Source organism: Eulemur rufifrons, chromosome 2, assembly GCF_041146395.1.
Source record: "Eulemur rufifrons isolate Redbay chromosome 2, OSU_ERuf_1, whole genome shotgun sequence".
Lineage (NCBI taxonomy): Eukaryota > Metazoa > Chordata > Mammalia > Primates > Lemuridae > Eulemur > Eulemur rufifrons.
The window spans coordinates 65,476,878-65,501,126 of NC_090984.1; the positions used below are offsets into that span (position 1 = coordinate 65,476,878).

Consider the following 24,249-nt stretch of genomic DNA (forward strand, 5'->3'; position numbering starts at 1 on the left):
CCCTTTCAGAGACTCTACAGCTACTGAGAGCTGATCCCTCCTCCATTGTGTATCATGCACCATAAGCAGCACATAAGCCAGGAGCCGCTGGGAGATCACTTTTTACCACATGAAGAGTCTGCCGAGAAGGAAGTCATCCTAAAGTAAAAGGGAGCTGAGAGATGGAGAAACCATACTTGCTCTTTAAGATCCAGCTGAATCTGAGGTTTACCTTTTGTACTGCTTAGTTCTGTGAGTCAGTATATTATCCTGTTTGCCTAAGTTAGTTAGAGATAGGTGCCTATTATTTAAACATAAGAATCCTGATTAATTCACTGATATTAATAAATTATTAGTAAGCATACCTCCAGAATGCCGGTATTCATTATATTATCATAGCAAGAATAATTAATGAGTATAAAATATTTCTAGAGGTTCCTAACTATCAAGCCATAAGAAATAATCACCCTTGAGTATACAACAATGTATAGTATAAAGAATGGAGACAAACAAATGATTTCAAGTCCAAGCCCTTGATTTCAAGGTCATTGTGCAACTTTAGGCAAAACACTAACCTAAGCAAATTACTCATCAGAGGATTGTTGTGAGGATCAAGCAGCCCAATGACTACTCAAGCACTCCAAAATATAACTATTATATTGTATCAAGTCCATATCTATACTAACAGAAATAATACATGATAAAGGAAGTTTTCATGCTGACACATCCATGGCATGTTATAAAGACTTTATAATATTTACTTTTGCTTTTTCATGCCAAGAAAAAAAATACAACAAGCAATCTGTCCAAAGAACTGTGGGGAAAAATGCACATAATTTCTAAAATTACACAATCAATATTGGTTACTAGACAGGGCAAATGCTTAGCCTTGTGTTCTGCTGTCCTCATTCTAATGCAAATCTTTGGCTCACCCCACATTTGCCTTTATAGATGTCTCTCACATCATTTATCTCATTCAGTCTTTATTACAACTTTACTATGTAGACAGGAATCATTACCACATTTTACAGATGAGGAAGTGAAGCCCAAGGAAGGTAAGTGATGACCAACTAGAATGACAGAGAGGACTATATCTCAAACTGCTTGACCATTGACCTTGATCTTTGACTTTAGCACCATGGAGGTGCCTAGATTTTTATTTCCCTATATCTGGATTCTTAGTGTTTCTGGTGTGGTATAAAGTATCTTGATACTAAAAACTGATCTAATACCAGTTGTGACCTTTTGCCAGATACTAGTTTTGCTTGTGTATTTGTCATATCCTACATGCTTAAAATTATTGGCAACAATTCCATTATAACTTGTAATGAAGGAATTCTTTGTTCTCAGCAAGATAATGGGATAGAACCTGGGCCAGTAACTGCTTTTTTTCGTAATACTTCAGCTGACATTATGACATACTTTAAGTTTTTTCTATATTCAAACGTAAGTTCTGTTCACATACCAGCAGTTAGAAAACTCATTTGCTATCTAGAGGTTCAGCTAGCAAACACTATAATTCCTGTGCCTTAAAGGCAATGACATGCCAGAAGGAGATACTAGGAGAGAGGCCAGTTAATTTCCAAACTGATACTCAGTCATCTGAAAAAGTGAGGATTCTATCTTCCGAGCTTCCACCATTTTGTTTGACTGCTAGGAAATTTTTAGTGCTTCAGCATTTCTATAGCCAAGTAAAATGTCTAATTCCTATTCAAATATAAATTTCTTTTGAATTATCCTGTGTAATTCCTTCTTGCTGAAATGCTATAGCTCTTCCTTCTCATTTTTCAGTGACTGGCCTAAGTTCTGTCTCCACTGAAAATACAATTCTGATTAGTTAAGTCCACAGTGATTTACCCTCCGCTGAACTTGGAGACCTTGGTTTTATACCTAGCTAACAATTCAAGGAAATAAATCATTATTTTTACAAATTTATATAACTCACCTCCCCAACTAGTTGTCAAGTTCCTTGACGCATATTATGTTCTGTCCTCTACTTTCGTATTACCTATGATGTATATATATTGTGATTTCCCAACAACTGTTTCATTAGCCTTTGATATCTATGCCTCTGGTCTTTGTTACCAGTGATAATTAAAAGTTTGCAATCTATGGCTGTTTATTTCTGGCATAAACATGTTATATCTAAATAGGTTATAGCCACATAGCGGGGGAAATTTCCCTGATAGCAGAGAGGGCATCATTTGTTCCACTACTCTCCCTTCCCCCTGCAAAAATTTAAAGCATTAATATTATTTCCCCAATGCCCTATTCCTGTATAACAGGAAAGTATCTGATTGGCTTCAGTGACAGTCCAGATTTGTGGTCTGATAACAGAATGAAGTTATTTTACTGAATTTCTGGATAAGAAATATCAATCATAATGGCTAACTCTTTAGAAGCAATGTTTCCTAATTGATACTGGTCCCAAGGTTATTTGATAATTCTCTTTTTTCTGTCTTCTGGAAAAGAAAAATAATTACACTTTATTTTTTGTCTTTGTCAAATTATCATAAATATTTAATCATTCCTTTGGCATACCTGATAGTTCTTTTGTAGGCCACAGATTCCTTTAAGATGTATCCATCTAGCTGTGATTTACAACTAGAGGATGTTAAATGTTGTTGCTAATGGTAACTTACACGTCTGATAATGCATAGCTCTTGCTATTTAATAAGAACAGCAATAGCAGGTATCAAATAAGAGATGTTTATCTACAAATGGATTAGCCTTTTTAAGTGGTGAAAATATGAACAAACAATGAATTTAGAACTAGGCATTGCGTGTAAACTAGAAAAGACATAGGACTACTGGTAAAAGGATGTCTGCTCAGACTGAGTATGGATTCTGGCCCTGCCACTTACTAGTTCTGTGATTTTGACTGGTGGTGTCACTTACGCTTGGGTTTTGTCACTTAAAATATAGTTATAACAGTAAAACCTATCTTGTGGGATTTTTATGAGAATTAGATAAACTCCAAAGTATATTCACTGAGGAACTTCTTTCTGAAGCATTGAATGAGTCATTTTCTCTCCCCCATCAGCTCCTGCCATTTCTTTTAAAACTACTTCTTTTTTTTTTAAAGATAATATTAATATTTGTTAAGAAGAATGTAACTCTAAACAAAATTGCCAAGGTAATCTCTCTTAAAGAACTCATCAGAGATATTAATACATATAGGAATTTTATATAAGGATGTTCTAATACTAAACAAATAGAAACAACATAAAAATTTCAGGGACATGGCCAAATAAAATATTATATACACTTTAATATCACACAGAGGAAATCAATAGACAAAGAACTTGGCATACTAATATATGTAATATGATAATTAAAATATCACTGTCATAAAGTTCTTGTGTTAATAGTTGAAGAGTGTTTAACACAGCACCAGGCACATGGTAAGTAAACCCTTACTAAAGATTCATTATTACCATGATATCAATGTGTAAATATTTATGAGTTGTAAGGAAATACACCAAAATATGAACACCTTATTTCTGGTTGTTTCATTTACCTCTTAATATATATTTCCCAATGTCCCCATTTCTCTATTACATGTATATATCCCACCCCGATCAATTTGTGCCTTCGTTCCTCCACTTTGGTGAGCACTTTACAATGAGCACTTATCAATTTAATAATTTTCAATTAAATTAATATCATAACACTTAAGGATTAAACCATTATCATTTTTGAATGGAAGATATTACCTTCATGAGAGATTTCCTTCCAGGGATTCGGTGGATACATGAAAGCTGCATTCTGGATTTGGTCGTGGATGTCTTCATCTTCGTTAAATGGGAACGTGCCGCTTAGGCTTACATAGATGATGACCCCAACAGACCACATGTCTAGGGAGCGATTATAGCCCTTGTTCCGTAGAACCTCAGGAGCTAGGTAAGCGGGGGTGCCCACCACCGACCTCCGGAAAGACTTCTCTCCAATGATCCGGGCAAAACCAAAATCACAAAGTTTCACCTGTTGACAGCAAGGATTTGTAGGAAATAATAAGCTCTTAGTTTAGGTCTACCCGAGACAATCATAATGCTTTACAGAAAATGATATGGATTGCTCATGATAGAAGTAATAGCTATTTTCTATTTTATGTACTTGAAGGCAGTGGTTTATGTACTAATACAAAAGTTTGTTTTAATTCATAAAAATATCATCTAAATTCCCTTTTCTTCCCCCCCAAAACCAAGAGACAAATGTAAAAATAAGTGTACTTAGAAGTAGGTAACATTGTTTATGAGGCAGGAAAACATTATGCAAATCAGGGAAGAGAGTGATGAAGGATAAGTACAGAGATGTGTCATGTCCTTCACAATAATCCTCAAAATCAGCTGCGCACTGGCACACAGGCAGGACCTGAAGGTGTGCGGGAAGCAAGGCAGGACAGCCAACTCGGTCAGGTCACTTCAAATCTATAATACTCTGGGGAGAGACCTGGTTATTTTCCACCCTCTGAGTTGAGGAGAGGAAGAAAGTTTTGCCCTTGTCCTTGAAATCAACGGTGAAGTTGAATGTCATGACCAACACTAGAGAACCAATAGCATCTCTGAAACTCTTAAGTGCTGTTACTCTGAGGCCAGTGATTCCAACGCTGGCCTAGGGCCGCCAGGCTAAAGAAGCCAAAAAGCAGAATGAGAAGGGACGTTTGTATATAATGAGGTCAGGCTGAACTGAGAAGCCAGAGTGACAAAGTCACAGTCCTGAAAATATAAGAAGGTAACAAACGGATGAAAACAAGTAGGAAAACCTTGAAACAAATGAAGGTTTTAAGGGAAAAGGGAAGGTGACAGGAGGCTGCATGGGAGCCAGTGGCGTGTCAGCTGGCTTTTTGCTGAGAGAGGCTTTTGTACTTGCCTGAGGAAAAGGATCAGCTGAGGCTAGCAACACGTTTTCTGGTTTGAGGTCACAGTGAACGATATTTTTAAAATGAAGATGCCGCAAAGCCACAAGTATCTATAAAGAAGAAAATCACCAAAATAATTTCAGTGCAGTCTATTGGTTTATTTCTCAATGTTTTATACCAGGACATAAATTTAAAAGGCCAAGAGTAAACCCACAAAGAATAGTCAAGTTTCTTATGTTCAAGCCACTGAAATAAGCTAAATTAATATAGCAGGCTTCGAAGGAAACTTCAATAGAAAAAGTAGCATATTATGATATTCATACAGGAACCAAGACAGGTATAGACAATGGAAAAAGTAGCATATTAGGGTATTTATACAGGAACCAGGACAGGTGTAGACAAGGGACCTACAGTATCTAACATGGATACCCATTCTTAATTTCAAAGAACCAGTACTAAACCAACGTACCTTTTAAAATTTCATGAGTAGTTTTAATACATGGGCCTGCATACCAATTACTACTTTGGTATACTGGACTCTGAATAACACAGACATAAATGAGAAGACACAATGAGCCACTGCAACCTTTTCTAGTATAGTTGAGACGGGAAGCAGGGACTAAACAACAAGGGTAGAAAGCTGTAGTTAAACAGTGATAACATTTGATATTAAATATTATCTTTTTTCTGTCTCTAATTGATTTCTTACCTGAGTAATTAAAAACTTCGTTATGTGCTCTGGCAACCTGCCCTTTTCACTTGACAAGATCATCTCCAGCATGTCTCCATGGAGTTTTTCCATAACAACAAACACTCTTTCAGGCGTCTCAAACATACACTCCAAATTTACAACACCAGGGTGATGAAGGTTCTATTAAAGATAAATAAAGCACTTGAAGAAAATGAGTTTTTTGATACTGTTTGGCAAGCTTGCTGATTATACAAAACTGTTCAAGCTTAAAGCTATGGAGAAACCCACATTTAAGATTTTTAACACCTCTACATTCCACATGTGCTGACTTATATTTTTGAACTTCTAATGTCTCCAAAAAAATACATCTTTACTTTCCATGCATAGTGAAATTATTTCTATGCTAAAAATTCAAGTTCCAGTGCAGTGAATTGCTAATCAGGTCTTAATTAGATTACCATATTAAGAAAATCTGTAATTTCTTAGGATCATCCCCAATATTAAACATACTGCCCTAAATACGCATACTAGGCTATTTCTACACAGTTGGTGGAAATCTAATGTAGTAAAGATGAAATTCATACATGTAGTACACCTGACTGCACTGAAGAAGCACCTTAGTCAAAACATTTTAGAACTGCTCTGCTACTGCAGGCTGTAGTAGTTTGTTCAGAAGCACTTAACACTAGTGAAGATCATCATGAAAACAGCAGGAAAGAATCACTGAGCCCCTGTTTTATCCAGGACACCATGCTACATGGTCATCCTGCATGGTTCTCAAGCACTCCATAAATACAGCTGGCCCCTGAACATGGGTTTGAACTGTGTGGGTCCACTTATACATGGATGTTATTCAATATAGTTGGCCATTGGTACTGGTATCTTCAACCCAACACGAACAGAAAATAACTGTATTTGTGAGATGTGAAAACCCGAGGACAATGAAGGCCAACTTTTCATAAATGTTTCTGCAGGGCCAGCCATGGGACTTGGGCAGCATGCATGGATTTTGGTATTTGTGGGGGTCCTGGAACCAATCCCCCATGGATACCAAGGGACAACTATATTTCCACAATAAAGTAATGGCTAGTAATGGTAGGCTGCATTTTGCTTGATATGTTAATTGTCACAAATGTCAAATAAAATTACTCTTAGCAGTAGATGGTCCCTTGTAATAATCCTAAATCTGAGTGTTGTTCTGGGTCATCAACAAAAGCCTTTGATCATTTGGCCTTTTTTTTTTTTTTCTCTGTACAACAACAAATCCTAACATTAGAAAAAGAATTATATATTCCACTTACATTTCAATGAGAAACAGAAAAAAAGTCATCATGAACAAAAACTACCTAAACAAAAGAAGCAAGGACGAACTTAAATGTGCTAACAGTTGAATAGAGAAAAAAAATTAAATGTTTTTTTTATTTTAGAAAAGAAATCCCAATGAGTGATAAAACTGTCTGTAAATTGAAATTTAAAACCTGAAATGGCTCACTGTGCATCAACTTCACAGATGGATGCTGGGTGGTGAGCAGCAGAAAGGGTTGTGAATGAACCCACACTGTTGTCATTGTCCTCTGCACTACCCATTTGCAAGGACAGCCTGGCATGAACTGATACAGAGCCACGCTATGGTTGGCAGTAGCTCCCGTGATACCGTCTCTTAGAGTGTCTGTTCACTACTTCATCCATTTGGATCTCTGACTCAGACATCTGATGGGTCTTTCATTCTGACACGGGGTCCCATCATGCAGTGTTATGTGGTCATGGAATGGCAAGTTTAGGAATGAGATCTGAGCAGATGCCTGCACATCCACCCAATAGCTTTTCAACTCTAGATGGCTAGAATCATCTTTCCCTGAAACTGTTGCACTGTTAACTGGTCAAGTCTGGCTACTTCAGATAGACTTGGCCTCCAAAGTTGTTCTCTCTTGGTCAGATCTGAAGAACATGGAGAGAGGGTGGAGTTAACAAAGCTCGCACTATCACTACTCTTATTTTATTTGTCATGACTACCTACAAATAAGACCAGATAGCCACTTGGCTTTGACTGTTACATTATGGGAATGCCAGATTCCTAGGTGGGAGACTAATATGACTACATATACCTGTTTGATATGCACCATGGGATATAAGTGATAGCATTGTTTATACCTGAACTTTTCCCAGGATATCTCATTTTTTTAAAATATATATCTCTTTACCTTATAGGAGAGTCACACTGACTGGACATACTACTGGCCTGTGGGTGTCCAAAGGTCTCAGTTGTCCTCTTTCAAATCAAAAATCATGGCAGAAGCTTTAGGGATTAAGTGAGAGTGTCCTGCTGGAGTTCTGATTGTCTCATTCTCCTGAGACAAGTCTACTATGAGATGTGCTAAGTGTACCTTCTTCTTTGAGCATCTTCTTAACTGATTCTTTTTTTCCATTTAATCTAACTTTAATCACTTAAATAGTGTTCTGGGGAGTTTGGCTTCCTTAAATGGCCAAGTCCTGGTTGTCTGGAGGGGGAGCAAAAAACAGTGAACAGGAGAGGAACAGACCAACAGAAGTAGACAGCAAGGTTAGGGGGTCCCCTTTATGTAGGCAGAAGGAAAATTAGTGTAAGGAGGAGATAAAGATTAAGGGAGGGGAGCCCAGGGAGGGAAGGGGAGGACAGGTGTGGTGTTGTAGTTGTTTAGCCTGCTGTTTCTGCCAACCTCATCTTAGTCTCTGCAGGTGGGAGGACAGGAGAGAATCGGCAGATGATCAGGAAGCTCTCCTACCTAAACTATCTGCATATATATGCAATGTCAGTTCTCACATGCCTCTACCTGTACCTCTAGGTACATAAGTTCTTAGAGTTACTAAAGTATTTCACTCAATATATTCCTTTTTCCTTTTCCCTATTCCACAACAGGTCTTGAGGAGCCCCTATACAAAAGGCAGAACTTTAATATTTGTTTATTTAATTGGTGTATTCCCCAGAATGTTCTAGGCCAAAAGTATGGGACAGATTAACGAGAATGTTCACAGTCAACTGTTTTGTGCCATGTTCATTGTACGTTCTGAAGGACTTTACAAATGTCCTCTAACAGCACCTTTACAAAAAGGCTGAGGGAAATTTCTGGTATTTCACAGTAAATGACTTTGTGTATGGTTGAGATGTGAAATTTAAAAAATACATATCAATAAAAGCATCAGACTCAAGGCTAGTATAAACAACTGATAAAAAATGTTTTAGAAAAGTTTAAACTCATACATTCTTTGCACTTGGCCCTTGCTCTTTATGAAAATCTTTATGTTTTATAATTTTCCTACATTGGGTGACAGCTGATAAATTATATATGCTTGAGACAAGGCCATCATAGATGCTTACTCAGGAGCTGTATTTTTTTGCATTGAACCAAATGATCAAGCTTTTCTTACATTTGACAGTAACAAAAAAAAATAAAACAGAATATAGAGAATCATGCCTTATTTATCTAAACTCCCTATATTATACTGATGAGAAGTATGACTTTAGCCTAGAGAATATATTTGAAGAATGAAAAATTTTAAAAAAGTTTAAACTATTATTTTTCTATTTTCATGCATAATATAACTTATATGATCATTTTAATACCTTAAGAACAACTTTAAGATTAGTTTCAACCAAGGTGGTCCATGTGACTTTTCATATAAACTTTTAATTTTTCATATAAAATATGAAATAACTTTTTAACCTTTCTCTCCTAATGTCCAAAGTAACAGAATTAATTAAAAAATAGCAAGAACACTACAATATTAACTATGGCATAGTGTGGGCAAAAATAATTTTTGCTAACTTCTTAGGCTTTCCTCAGAAATTCAGATAAATTTCATAGCAGAGCAAGCTACTACAGGACTCTCTGGCCATCTGTTTGTTGCATTTAAGTAATTTCATTTTCAGGAAATGAAACATTTGGCCAAGTAAAGGAAAAAATAGTGTCCATTCACACATAACAGATTGATGACATATCCGTGGGGTGAAAAGAAGTTGTTTCGAAGCCCGGGAGGAAATATCATTTGGAGATTAAAGACAAAAACTTTCCTGACCCAAGCTGCCTAGAAAATTTATTTCCATTGATTAATGTAAACTAGTCACTAGAACCAAAGTATTTATAAAAGTAATAATATTTTACTAAGAAAATAATTAATTTTTATTTATATGTGCATTCTGGTTTATGAGGGTTGTCCAGAAAGTGTCCAGCCATGTAATATGAAAATTATATATTAACACTGGCTGGATACTTTCTGGACAGCCCTCATATATTTTTGTATTTATGTTAAATGATATTTAATATTGATACATAATTACTTATATCTGCTAATTCTAATAGTGCTGCTTTATTGTAAATCCGGAGTGAAGAATTTATTCCATATACATAGTTGTGATAAATTAAAGTTGTCATATTTTCCCCTTCTTTCTTCCACCTTCTTGCTTTAGGATTATTCTACTCAAACATATGAGAGGTGGGGAAGAGGAGAATTAGATTAAACATACCCTTTCAACAGGTTTTTAGGAGCAATGCAGGCTTTATAAGGGAACTTCTGACTACTTTTCTATCAAGGAACTACATGATTGAGTTCATACCGAGCTAGGGAAAATAAATTTAAAAATGATGAGGCCAGGATCTAAATTCTAAATGGTATGCAGAGCAGAAGGAAGAATTCTCCACTGCACAGCAGTCTAGGAGGGGGTGGGAGGCGGCTTTCTCAGAGGCATAGTACTGTAGCAATGGCTTTGTTGATGCTCATTGCTGTCAGTTTGCCAGGGTCGAGAGACGAGCACACCATCTTACCCATTTTCTGATTACAGTCTCCTACAACTTATGCTCCATTTAACGGTCCTGGAAATCACAATCACCTAATGACTTATCAAAGGAAAATAGACTGTAATTCCCTGATAGATGCTAAAAAGTCATCTTGTAGAGAACAGATGATTATAAAAATACTTGTTAAAGATAATACCCAAATCGATACGGCAAGCTCTCCTGAATTGCAAAATCTTATATCCGTTTCTTTTGGGTATGTTCATTTAAATGAAAGATGTCCAACAAAAAAAAATCAGTGTCTCTCCCATCCAACCTTTCTCTTCTGGTGCTGCTTCTCTTGGTAAATGGTGAACCACCTGGGTCAGAAACTCGGGAGTCATCTAAATGTTTACTTCTCCCTCACTTCCAGTAACTAGCTGGTCTCTAAATCTAAATCTGCCTCCCTCACCCCCTCACACTGACCCCTTGTCTTCACCCTCAGCATTACTGCCTTAGTGTGAGCCCTTAGCTCTCTCCTGGGGCTCTGCCACAGCACCCCAACTGATCTGCTTGTCTTAGGTCTTGTTTTCCTACAACCCATTCGGACTGCCACTGGGATCGTCCCAAAGGTGATTCTGATCCTACCACATTGCTTCAAGCCCACAAGTGAATCACTACTGACTTCAGGACCTCTCCTTAGCAAGGCACACGAAACCCTTCATGATCAGCTCCTTCTCCTACTCAAGTATTTCTTCAGCTTCTTCTCCCACACATTCACCCTTCTCTGTTGCCATCCTTAACCACGTTTGTAAAAAGACACAATCTCTCTCCTTTCCATCCTTTCATGGACACTGTTCCCTCAGCTTGAACCAGACCATTTGCCTGGTATGAAGATTCCGCTGTTAGGCAGCTTTCACTGACTCTTGCAGTCTGACTTGGATGCTTCTCTATTCTCAGTCTTTGGTGTGATCCTTTTTCATAACACTTATATCACATTTAGTTATTGGTGAACCTATTTATCTTACCTACAAAACTGCAAGCTCCTAAAGGCCTATATTTTATCAGTTGTATTCCCAGTCAATATAAGTCTAGTGCCTGGTACATAGTAAATGCTCAACACAAGTTTGTAAAATTTGAAAGATAAAGAATCCCATTTCACCTTAATTTTCATTAAGTGAATAATACTCTTTAAGATTTAAATGACTTTGTCTTAGATATGCTTTTAATATTAATACATGTCTGACATCTGCATCAAATATTACATTAATATATAGTGATAGCCTCTCCAGAAACATAAAGTACGTGACTTTTTCTTTGAGGTCACTTAAATCTGATTAGTAAGCAATCTCAGAATTCTGATGATGAATGATCTGATCATAAGGAATAATTTTTGTGATAAATACCAATGATATGAACATGACTATCAGAGATGCCACCATTGATATGAGTGGCAAAATGATGTTCCCTAGTCTCAAGGGTATGGCAAAGGCAGTCCCCTTCACTTTCCCATACAGCCCCCTCAAAATATTAAATATACCAGTATTGACCACTGTTTCTGTAAAGATTTCAACATCTTTTATAGGAAGAAACACATGATTTTCCTACTATTAATATCTATGTGATCGGTATTTATACCTGGCTCTTAATAAGGAGAAACTTCTGGTTTCAGATCATTCTCAAAGGCCACTAGCAAACAGTCATCAGCAAGAATTAAGCCAATTAGCGCTGCTAAAGGACAGAGTCAGGATACTCCCTCTAAATTACCTGCTTCCCTCCATGCCACCCCTCCCTTACACGATTTATGAAAACCTTCTAAAGGTTCCATCATTGTCCTAATGACGAGAAACAAAGAATTGAAATTGGGCTGTTCAGATGTTGATGATCTCTGTCTTCCTCTCCCCCTTACTTAGAAAAGCTCTTTCAACTCCCTTCTCTTTCGTGGTTTTTTATTTAGCCCAGAACAGGTACGACTGCAAGCAAAGCCTCCAGGCTGGAGCATAATTTCAGGAGCAAGTCCTCTGGAGACGACCGCTTGAGTTTGAATTCCAGCTCTGCCTCTTCCCAGCTGCTGACTTTTGGTGAGTTATTTAAACTCTGTGAGGTGCCTCTGTTTCTTTATATGTATAATGGGAAAATAATAATGTGTCTAATCTTGTAACACAAGGACTTATTATGTAATGTATACAAAATACTTGGAATTGGGCCAGGTACACAGTAAGAGTTACTTATTATTATTGGGTAAATTTTATGGTATTTTAGAAAGATTTGGGCCAAATTTCCCTCTTTAGTTTGGTAACTGAAAGTTTATAGTAAGCCACAGTAAAGAAAACTTCCTTTTGCCTTTTACCTAACAGAGGCTATATCAGTATGAACTTCCACAAACTTGTACCTTCTGGTTTGTCAATCCCCATCTTTCCCCTTGCTGTGTGTGTGTGTGTAAGTGTGTGTTTCTTAAACAACACAAATTTATTATCTCACAGCTCTGTAGGGCAAAAGTCTGGTGAGCTCAGCTGTTTTCTCTGGTCTGGGTTTCACAGGCAGAAATCAACTTGCTGGCAAGCTGTTCAGTTATCTGAGACTGAGGGAGAACCTGCGTCCAAGCTCATTCAGGTTGTTGACACAGTCCAGTTATTTGGGCTGCAGAGGTGTGGTCCCTGTTTCCTTGCTGGCTGTGAGCCAAGAGCCTTTCAGCTTGTTCAGGAGGCCTGAATTCCTCATCATGTTGCTCCCTCCATCTTCCAACCAGCTACTGTGTGTGGGGTCCTTATACTTCGAGTCTCCATGACTTCTCCTTCTGCAGCACCTTTTCTGCCTCCAGCTGGAGAAAGTTCTCTGCTAGTAAGGACTCATGTGATTAGAATAGGCCCACAGGGGAAATCCAAGCTACTCTTCCTATTTTAAGGTCTACGATCTTAATTACATCTGCAAGGTCCTTTTTGCCACCTAAGATAACGTATTTATGTATTTATTGGTGCCAGGGCTTAGGGTGTGGATATCTCAGGGGAAGGGGAAGCTACTCTGCCTCCCACACCACACAAATCTCCACTGTGTGGTCTGTTTACCACATTCCTTAATTCTACAGCAAGAATATGAAGTCTTTGCCTTTTGGGACTGAGGAAAAGAGTTCATGAACATCTGTAATAAAATTATTTACTACTTATTTATTTAAAAATAAATATATTCAAATATACTTAAAGTGAACAGTATAAAGAAGTCCATGTACCATCACTGAACTTCAATAATTATCAGTATTTTGCCAATCTTGATAGATTTTTTTTTCACACCCTTATTTTTTCTTTTGATGTATCTTCAGATGGAAGAAAATGTTTTTATTTGTGAAGGCTAATAATAAAGCTTCATATTTTATTGGAAATGGTTACAGTTTCAAATAATACAAATTAAAGAACAAAAGGGTAAATAAAAAGAATACCAGTGCTTTCCTCTCTTTTAGTGGATGGAAAATAACTTTGGGGTATTAAAATATTGCTGGACTTAACATAATTACCACCATCACTCACTGACATCGCATATTAAAGGTCTCAAAACATGACAGTCTTTTATTCATTCTTGTGCTGATACATAAGGGAAAGCTGAATGAAAGAGAATAAGAGAAGTAGGCTGCTTTTTCTCAGAGAATTTAAGAAACAAAGCCCAAATTACACAATATTTCCCTCAAGGATGCTTATTTTACTCTTTTTTCTCTTGATGCCAAGCCGTGGGTACTTGCAGGTAAGTTATATAACTTACTTAAAAAGATATTTTACCATAATAATATAATTATTTGCAATTATTGGACACTCTTGCTGTATTTTTAGACCTCAATGATGACAGAAGTGCTTCTATTCTGAGGTCAACAAGGCAAAGGCTGTGGTGTTGCATCACCTGAAAGCTCTCCTGGTCTAAAGAGTGGACAGAGATCATTTGGTTGTTGCATGTGAACATGTTCCACTTTTATGTCCAGTTGGCAAAAAGTCTACCATTTAAGTAGGTTCATATTTCAGCATTTTACATTTTAAGGGATAGCATAGTTTTGAAAATTTTATCTGCAAAATTTTAGAAATTTACATTGCTATTAACTTGGAACAAAATAACATAAACATATATTGTCAGGAGAATAAATGCACATAATATTACTTCAACAAGACCACATGTAACAATATGTACTCCTGTGAATAGGTATTCCTGGCCGACACTTATATCAATGAAGCCACAATCAAATTTAACCCATTGGATTCTGAGAACTCAGAAATGCTCAGATCATTCCTGGTAAGAATTGTTTGCTCATACTATCCATTAGAACTAGAATGCAATTATATTTTAGTTGTGCCACTAACAGCACAGATTGACCCTGGTTTAATACAGTTCAAAATTTTATAGAATAATAAGCTGAAGCATCTCTATTAACTGCTAATGATAATAGATATATTGTGCCTCGATATCAAGAAAGGGAGTCAACTTTTAAGTGGTTAGCTTATAATGCATAATTTATGATTACATTTTTTCATCTTAAATTAGCTATAGGTCCTGTGCATTCCATTAAATAAAATTGGCCCAAGGGCAGGGGAGGGGGAAAACCAATTCAATGTTTGCATAGCAAAAAAATCACTCGAGGACTGTGTTCATGTATATTCATGAACCTATCCACACATCTCTCAGTCATTCTTCACTTCATCAGTTCTGGGAATGATTCAACCTAGACTTAGATTCCGGCGTTGCTGAAGACACACGATAAATATAATGTGTCCTCTTTTTTCCCTATAAAGGGAAAAGTAGCGAAAGGCAGAGGAGTGAGAGAAGTATGCAGAAAGCATCACTTATAAAACCTCTATTATCATCGCTCATTTTTTCTAGCCATTTTTGACTTTTCAACATAGATATAGTATAAAAATATGTAACATTTTCTACCCATCACCAGGAATCTTTCAGAAAAGAGGTATGAATGGTAAATTTTAAAAACAAAATCTATCAAATCTATCAAAAGAATGAGAAAACAAGCCATAGACTGGGAGAAAATATTTGCAAAAGGCACATCCCATATAGGACTGTTATCTACTATATACAAAGAACTAAAATTGAACAAAAAGAAAACAAACAACAAGATTAAAAAATGGGCCAGAGATCTTAACAGACATCTCACCAAAGAAGATATACAGATGGCAAATAAGCATATGAAAAGATACTCAACATCAGATGTCATCAGGGGAACGCAAATTAAAACAATAAGATACCACTACACAGCTATTAGACTCACCGAAATCTGGAGCACTGACAAGGCCAAATGCTGGTGAGGATGTGAAGTAACAGGAAATTTTACTCATTGCTGGTGGGAATGCAAAAATGGTATGGCCACCTTGGAAGACAGTTTAGCAGTTTCTTACAAAACTAAACATATACTTAATATGTGATTGCACCTCTTGGTATTTACCCAAAGGAGTAAAAAACTCATGTCCCCACAAAATCTGCACAAGAATGTTTACAGAAGCTTTATTTATAATTATCAACTTGGAAGTAACCAAGATACTCTTCTAGTAGGTGAATGGACAAACTGTGGTACATCCAGACAAGGGAATATTATTCAGCACGAACAAGAAATGAGCTATCAAGTCATGAAAAAACATGGAGGAAACTTAAATGTATATTACTAAGTGAAAGAAGACAACCTGAAGAAACCTACAGTGTGATTACAACTAGATGACATTCTGGAAAAGACAAAACTATGGAGAAATAAAAGGTCAGTGGTTGCCAGGGGTTGGGTGGAAGGAGGGCTGAATATGCAGAGCACAGAGGATTTTTAGAGTAATGAAAATACTCTGTATGATACTACAATGATGGATACACATAATTATAAGTTTGTCTAAACCCATGGAATGTACAACACCAAGAGTAAACCATAACATAAACTATGGGCTTTAGGTGATTACGATGTGCTAAAGTTGGTTTATCAATTATGATATATGTACTATTGTAATGAGGGGTATTGATGAGGAGGCAGGCTATGCATGTGTGGAGGCAGGGGATATATCAGAAATCTCTGTACCTTTCACTTAATTTTGCCATGAATCTAAAAGGCAAAAAATTAAATATTAAAAAAATTCCTTAAAAAATCCCCAATAAAATCTAGATGCACTAAGCCCATCATCTGGGCTCATACACTGGGGTATCATTGGCATTAGGTTTGTATAAGGCTGAATTTGATACTGTAATTTCGGAGGGGGACAATTTCTATTAAGAGAACTGACCAATACCTTTTTAAAAAATCAGTGTTAGAAAACATTCCACCCATTAAGTATGACCCTCCTTCCCTTCATGCCATTACTGAGTTTGTGTTTACGAGAAAGGCAAAAATTAAAAGTGTGACTTATTATAATAAAGAAATCTGTATATCAAGCTGTCTGATTGTATATAAAAATTGAAAAATGCATCGAATATCAGGATTTTTTTTTTCTATTTGGTATCAAATGCATAGGAGTGGAAACACATCTGGAAAATTTTTTTATTTCCTCTTAATCTACCTGACTGGAAACATGAACACATGAATCTAATCTAGTCTTGGCATTAGATTTAAAGTGTAATTTTTAACAAACCATATCACTATAGCCCAGCTTCTATATTTAGATGTCAGCACTCCAGAAAGCAGAACATTCTATAATATAATGATGTTAAATTAATCTGGGTAGACACATAATCCTTTGGATGTATTATATACCAGACAATGGGAACTAGAGTGAGTGTACAGGGTCTACTGGACAAGTTTAGAAGACAGAACATTATTTGCAAACTCTATCGCCAGTCCAATGGTATTATAATATCTCATATTTGTATAGGATTCTGTGGCAAAATGAGCTTAACTGGAATATTCTCAAAATTAAACAAGTTCTTAATTATAGGAATTCTCAGAATCTTTAATAAATGAAAAGCTATGTTTAATTTTAAGATGTGGATGACCCAGATGTAGTATACGACATTTTCCTAACCCTTTTATGAGGGAAGCTATTTGTTTTTTCCTTCCATGAAGGAGCTCAAAAGAGTAGTATTGAGAAATACTGATTTTAAAAATACTTTATATTAAAATATATTATTTAATTTAGCCCCCAAAACATTTCTATGAAGCAAGCAGAACCAAGTCAGCATGATTTTCAATCCATAATTAAGGGAACCAAGGTTGAAAGAGACTTACTAAAACCTGGAAAATTTTGATTTGGAACCTGCCTCTTGACACTAAGTTTTCACTATGACTTAACTTCTGACCTAATACAATATCTACTTGGAAAATTTTCTAAATTCATTTTCTTTTTCTTAAGGTAGATCATTGTTTTACATTTTTCTCTATTTTAAACAGATATACTTATAATCTATGAGCTTTATTATTTTTTTGTAACATGTAGAAGACAAGATTATCTTAGAGCTCCAAAACATGTCTTGCCTAAAGAAACAATTTCATGAAAATTCTTCTTGCAATAAAATACAAAGAAATATTTGAAGAAATATAATAAACATATTAGATGAAACAACAGGAATATAAACTAACCTCCCAATTCACATTAAAAGAGAAAGTATCCACATTTAGCATGTTTTCTCCAGAGAAAGAACTGATTTATTTATGATTCTTAAAAAGTCACCAGTTTGCAAAAATTTTCATTTTCCCAAGCACACTTAGCAATGTTATTTGCTGGCTTTCTATCATGATTATCATCTTTTCACTTACTGCTGATTACATAATCTTGCTCCATGAAGATAAATTATCATGGTTTTTATACAAAAAGGAATGAAGCTTTTGTAAGGAACACCTTATTCTCTTATTGTCATGCTCTTCCAATCTGTAACCCCTGGTTCCTTCAGCATAGCTACATAATCCATTCAGCAAATATTTACTGAGTGCCTACCAGGGGCCAGGCATTATGCTAAGGCATGTTCAGCCCTACCCCATACTTCAACATCAAGTTACCTGGTCTTCTAAACTTGTTCGTAGGAGCTAGACTTACACCTCAGTGTTGGCAATGACAACATCTAATAAGTATGGAAGCTTTACTATATGCCCGGAACTGTTAAGAGGTTCACAAAACTGTCATATTTGATTCTCATCACATCTCTGTGAGGTTTCCTAGATAAGGAAACTGAAGCTCAGACAGCTTAAGTACCTTATTCAAGCTCTTAAGAACTTTTAAATAACAAGCCTCAGATTTGAATCTAGTCAGTTTAACTCTAGAACTCATGTTCTTTAAACAATATATTATACATTGCTTTGATTCTTTCCTTGGACTCAAATCCATTTAGGACCAGGGTCCTGCCTGTCCTAACTAGTATGCCTCAGGAGCCGTGCTACTCAAACCTCCTCACCCTGATCTCACAACCTGCCTAGGCATATTGTGGGGGTTTCTGCACACTGCCTGTTTGTCAGGTGTTTACCACAGCGTCCCTTCTACCTGCTAGGACATCCACCTTGACATTTTGCCTTGATGACTTGAATTTCTTATCTTCCGGACTGGTGGGACTTCCTCCCTACAATTCATTCTCTTTCTAAGCCCACGTACCACCACAGCGCTGCGTGTTACTAAACCCTCTCCTGATCTTGAGGTTTTACTGCCTTTTAAGGTGTCACTCTGACATGTTCTCTGATTTCCTTTGAACACAATGCCTAATTTTTTCCTTTAGGGCTCAGCTTTTGAGATAGCCTGCAACACAGTGAGGAGCTATTCTACAAGCTCTTCTTCCACATCAAATAATACAACTTTATTATGAGTAAAATTTAAGAGTAATGATTTATTTATACAAAAGGTATCATAACAGGGGCTCTTGAAAGAATTTAAGGAAACATAGTATGCAATTTAAGACAATGTTGTCAAGTGTTAACAGAGTACCTGTAATGTCTTTACTACTATGCTAGGCATTGCGGAAGTTGGAAAAAAAAGGCATTGCTGACTTTCCAATTGCTTATAAATTTAATTATTACATAAGAAGTATTCAGTAAATATTAAAGTGCCATTTTATACTAAGACTAGAAACCACAAATAAACAGACGATATGGAAAATAGCACAGGACAGTCAGGTTGGTGAACGTTGAAGCTTAATCAAACATGAGTAAGTCCAAATAAACCAAAATGTGCATCCAGGCTTGGAATTAAAAGCTGAGCAATGGCTGAGGGTTAATTGTTATTGAGAGATAACCATGATGAGAACAATGACCTTAAGAAGAGGATCTGTGTTGGGGAAAAATGAAAGACTCAGTCAAATATGAGAGGCAGAGTGCAGAGAGATCACTCACCATGCTAAAAGCCAGGAAAAGTAGACAGGTTTGATGAAGCAAGAAAAAGAAAACCACTAAGCTAGAAAGAGATCGATGGAAGCCCACAAAAGATTTATCTAGTTGTGTGCTTTAGGACAGAGGAGGGAAAATTAGAGTTGGGAAGATGGTCATGGGGGTGGGGGGGGGACGACACATATCTGTCAGGAATATCACCTGTTGCAGTAATCAAGGTATGAATTTGAAAGCCTGGTCTAGATTAGTGGCAATGGAAATGTTAAGGCTAAAGCCAAGATGGACTTGGAGAAGGAAAGAAGAGAAATAGGACATTTTGATTGGCACTACTAGCTGAAAATAGCCTCTTAAAAAGTTTTCTTGCCTTAACCTTTCTTCTCTGTAATGTGTAATCCCCAAACACTGATTTGATCATAACAATTTCTTTTTCAAAACATTCCAGTAATTCAGTTGCACAGGCATAATAAAATCCAACTGACTTGGCATACTATCTAATGTTCTCCATGAACTCAGCCTAAACTCATTTCCTGGTCTTATTGCACACCTTGTCTCACCACAGCAGTGTCCAAATTAAGGTGGGTATACTTTTGGGGCACAGAAAATTTTTAAGAGATATGTGAGCACAGGGATGGTTTTAAGAAAATCTGCTTTATTTAAATCTGTATCCCTACAGCCTAGAACATGACGGGCACTTAATAATTATACTTCAAATGAATGAATGCATCATAACAGCCCATACTCTTCTAATACAGATCTGTCTAAGAATATCCCTATGGTCTGAAAATTTTGAATCCCCAAGTTTCTTTTCATAACTAATTTTTTTTACTGCTTTCCAAAGGAGGGCATGCATGTCATACATTCCAAATATTACTAGGGTGCTTTGTTATGGGGAAGAATATGCTCTGGTAGAAAAATAATGAGAAAATTTGAAATACTGTGTTGATATGAAATGAACGACCCTAAGGAATTAGAAATCAATTCTTTTGTAACTTAGTTTCTAATTCATGCTTTCAACAAAATTAATGAAGGATTTAATGAGTTTATAAACAGAGGATTAAAATAAATTTCTGAAGATAAATCACTGAGGTTTTTTGTTTTTGCTTATGACCCAGCTCCCACGTTTAAAAAAAGAAATAAATTGTTACTGAACTCTGCCTCATTCAAGCAATAAGTAATATTCACCCACCAATCTATAAATTAAATTAAAAACATCAATCTCATTAAATAATATATTTCCAGTAACATTTTATTTTTATGTTATACAAGCATAGATAAAAATTTATAGAATATTTATCTTGCTGAATAAAGCTTTTACTAATAATACTGTAATGATAAATTAATCCAGTAAAATGTTTTAAACATTTAAAATATTATACTCAACAAATTTAAAAATATATACTTATTTTTATTGTAAAGAATTATGAAAGGGGAACCAACAAAAGACTTTCAAGTATAAAAACACATTACACTGGAGTACAATTTATGTGGCGAAAGTGGAATAGGTTCAAGGAAAACAAAGAATGTTGTAAAATATACTATACTTAAAGAAAAGCCTAGTTTCCATAAGCTAGAGGACCACAAGGTAGAGGATACCAAATGCTTCTGGGTATTGCTTTTGTATCCAGAGGAATGGAATTTTGTTTCTCAAGATTGGTAAAAGAAAACCATCCTCTCTATTCAATTGACTCCTATCATGGTAATTATTCTGAACATATCAGAGTCAGAAGTCCAATCCCCAATCCCATCTTCATTACCTGTCTTTTCAGGTCCAAAAAGATGAGTTGTTCTTTTAATAAGAAATATAAAAAGCAATGAGGGCTTTTGCAGAGCAAACCACACCTAATCCTTTTTAACTAGCCAACCAATGAACCATTAATAGCAAATGCAGTCTAGCCTTTTGGTACCTGGTTGGGCACTATGTACGTCATCTTACGTGACAGCATGGTGTTTCTGAACAATTTTAATTAATTCATTCAACAAATACTTATTAAACACCTAATATGTGCCAGGAGCAATTTCTGATGGTAGGGATATCTTTTATTAACAAATTCTGGTTTTAAAAAGGGACTGTTATTAATGAGAGGAGTTAAGTGACACGTTCAACATCAAATGAAAAGCTTATGGTGAGAGACAAAGAGGACATTAGTAAAATCATGATCTGATTCTCAGACATATCTCACTCACCCACCTGATATGCTGACAGTTACATACCCAATTCATATAATTATCACAGCACAAAGGGGGCATGTTTATGAAGGTAAGGTCATTTGTAATGTAAAATAAAATGGTCTCAGCATGTCCACTATGAATAAGTGCTGAAACATCACCCATTTAATGAATATTAATTATATATTAATACCTATAATTAAGTACATAAAACGAACAATTGCTACCTAGACTCTGGAAAGATACCACTCAGGCAGTAGTTTGATCTGCCATTTCAGTTATTTTAAAGCATTCTTAAATCTCTATGCCACAGATATTTGGATAACTTTGTTTTGGAAAAGGGAAGGAGGGGATTTTATTGCCCTCAAATGAGAACCAAACAATTACCTGTAGAATGGCAACCTCATTACGAAGCTGGCTTTCTTGTTTTGTTGGAAATCTTAATTTGTCAATGATTTTAATAGCTACATCTCTTCCGGTTTTACGATGTTTTCCTTTAAAATAAAAAAGCGAAACATTAGTATAATGTTATTAAATATCAGGCATATTAACACCAAAATTTACAAGAACATTTACAGGAATGATAAAAATGTTTCACTGGTTAAATCAACATTTATACAGTGAAAGTGCTAAAGAGTACTGACTCATATCTAGAAAGATTTCATTTCATAGTTTCATTATTCTAAATAAAATATGTACTTTAAAATTAGCCACTAAAACACAAAAGAATTGGGGCATTAAAAGCTGTATGTATCAAGAGCCTGATATTTTCTTATAAAAATATGTTTTAGAGACAGAATATTGAACTATTTAATATAGAAAATATTCATATCACCAGCAAAAATGCTCCTTTAAGAAAAGTATAATTTTAAAGTCCTCGGCCAGGCGCGGTGGCTCACGCCTGTAATCCTAGCACTCTGGGAGTCCAAGGGAGGCGGGTGGATCGCTCGAGGTCAGGAGTTCGAGACCAGCCTGAGCAAGAGCAAGACCCCGTCTCTACTAAAAAGAGAAAGAAATTATCTGGCCAACTAAAAATATATATAGAAAAAATTAGCCGGACATGGTGGCGCATGCCTGTAGTCCCAGCTACTCAGGAGGCTGAGGCAGTAGGATCGCTTAAGCCCAGGAGTTTGAGGTTGCTGTGAGCTAGGCTGACACCATGGCACTCACTCTAGCACGGGCAACAAAGCGACACTCTGTCTCAAAACAAAAATTTTAAAGTCCTGATAAACTAATGTATGTCATAGAGGAAAAAATTAAAGTTTTGGCTCTCATACTTATTAGCTGTGTGATTTTGAGCAAAGGACTTAATCTTTCTGAATTTTAGGTTCCCCGTCTTCAATGGCAGCGTTGTTGTAAAGATTAGATGAAGGAAGACATGTAAAATGCACAAAGTGCCAAGGTAACTATGCACACTTAAAAAAAATGTTGGTTATCATCATCATCATCACATAACAGTCCCTTTACATACATTTACCCCATTTAATGCTTACAGGTCCAATTCTTAAACCTTTTAGGGAATCTGTGGGACACCCAGAAGCTCTTAACTTCTACACTACTATATTGTAGTAGGTACAGAATATAATAGCGTTCATTAAATCTGAAAATGTAAAATAAAAATGAATCTGAAAATGAAAATGGAAAATGCATCTAATTACATTTTTTGGTCACATACAAACTAACTTGAAATTCCATTCTTTCAACACTTATAATAAATCTAGTGTTCATTCATCCTATATCCCACTCTCACTGTTCCTTCTGACTCCTTCCAGATGGCTTCCCTTCACTACCAAATTGCCTTGTGTTCACGTTCTCTACTTCCTCAACATCACCCCTTACTCTTTAACTCACTGAAATCTCTATTTCAACTCAGCCATTTTACTGCAACTACTCTCTTCGAGGCCACAGCTTCTTTTGCCTCTACTCTGTCACTGCATTGCTTGACCTCTCTTCTGAGACTCTGTTCTCCTCTACTTTATCCCATCTGTGTCTAGCCTTATGTTTCAGTTTTCCTTGTGGAGGCTCCTCCTTTGCCTGGTCCTGCAATGTTGGATGCTCCAAATTATCTAGCACCTGCTGGTCTCTCTGCTCTCCCTTGTCACCCTTGCCTCACCCCACACTTATGTATATTTACCATGCTCTATCTATCATGATTTTTTCCCATGCAATTATCACACTGTAGAACAATAATCTATCTAACACTCTGTTTCCCCTATTACACTGTTATGCATTAATGAACAGTACGATGGTTGCTGGCTCACTGATAGGTTTTCCATCAAAAAAATCATCAGAGCATCTTATAAGAATCAAAATTACTTTGTAAAATAGAGAACTTAATTAACTTTAAATTAAAAAGTATAATATTATATGATAGTAAATAAAATTGAGTAGGACACTGTGATTATTTCAGAGCAAAAGACAATTTGTTACTAATCATATTAAGGAACTGAAAGTTATGATGTCATTTTATAGGAGAGGTATAACATTAATATTAAATGTTTCTCAAAGACTTGACAAAGAAACTTAGTATAGCACTTCAAAAATT

The 24,249-nt window shown here is 36.1% G+C and overlaps 1 protein-coding gene across 4 annotated transcripts in view; it reads right to left on the reverse strand.

The window, feature by feature from the left end:
- Window positions 1-24,249, reverse strand: part of PRKD1 (protein kinase D1) — a 297,341-nt gene that overhangs the window by 17,507 nt on the left and 255,585 nt on the right. For all 4 annotated transcript variants that reach the window (XM_069463932.1, XM_069463928.1, XM_069463936.1 and 1 more), the window contains 4 exons: window positions 22,092-22,198; window positions 5,550-5,711; window positions 4,852-4,950; window positions 3,696-3,963 (listed from right to left, as the gene is read on the reverse strand). In XM_069463932.1, the coding sequence (XP_069320033.1) occupies window positions 3,696-3,963; window positions 4,852-4,950; window positions 5,550-5,711; window positions 22,092-22,198 (636 nt within the window). The remainder of the gene's footprint in view (window positions 1-3,695; window positions 3,964-4,851; window positions 4,951-5,549; window positions 5,712-22,091; window positions 22,199-24,249) is intronic.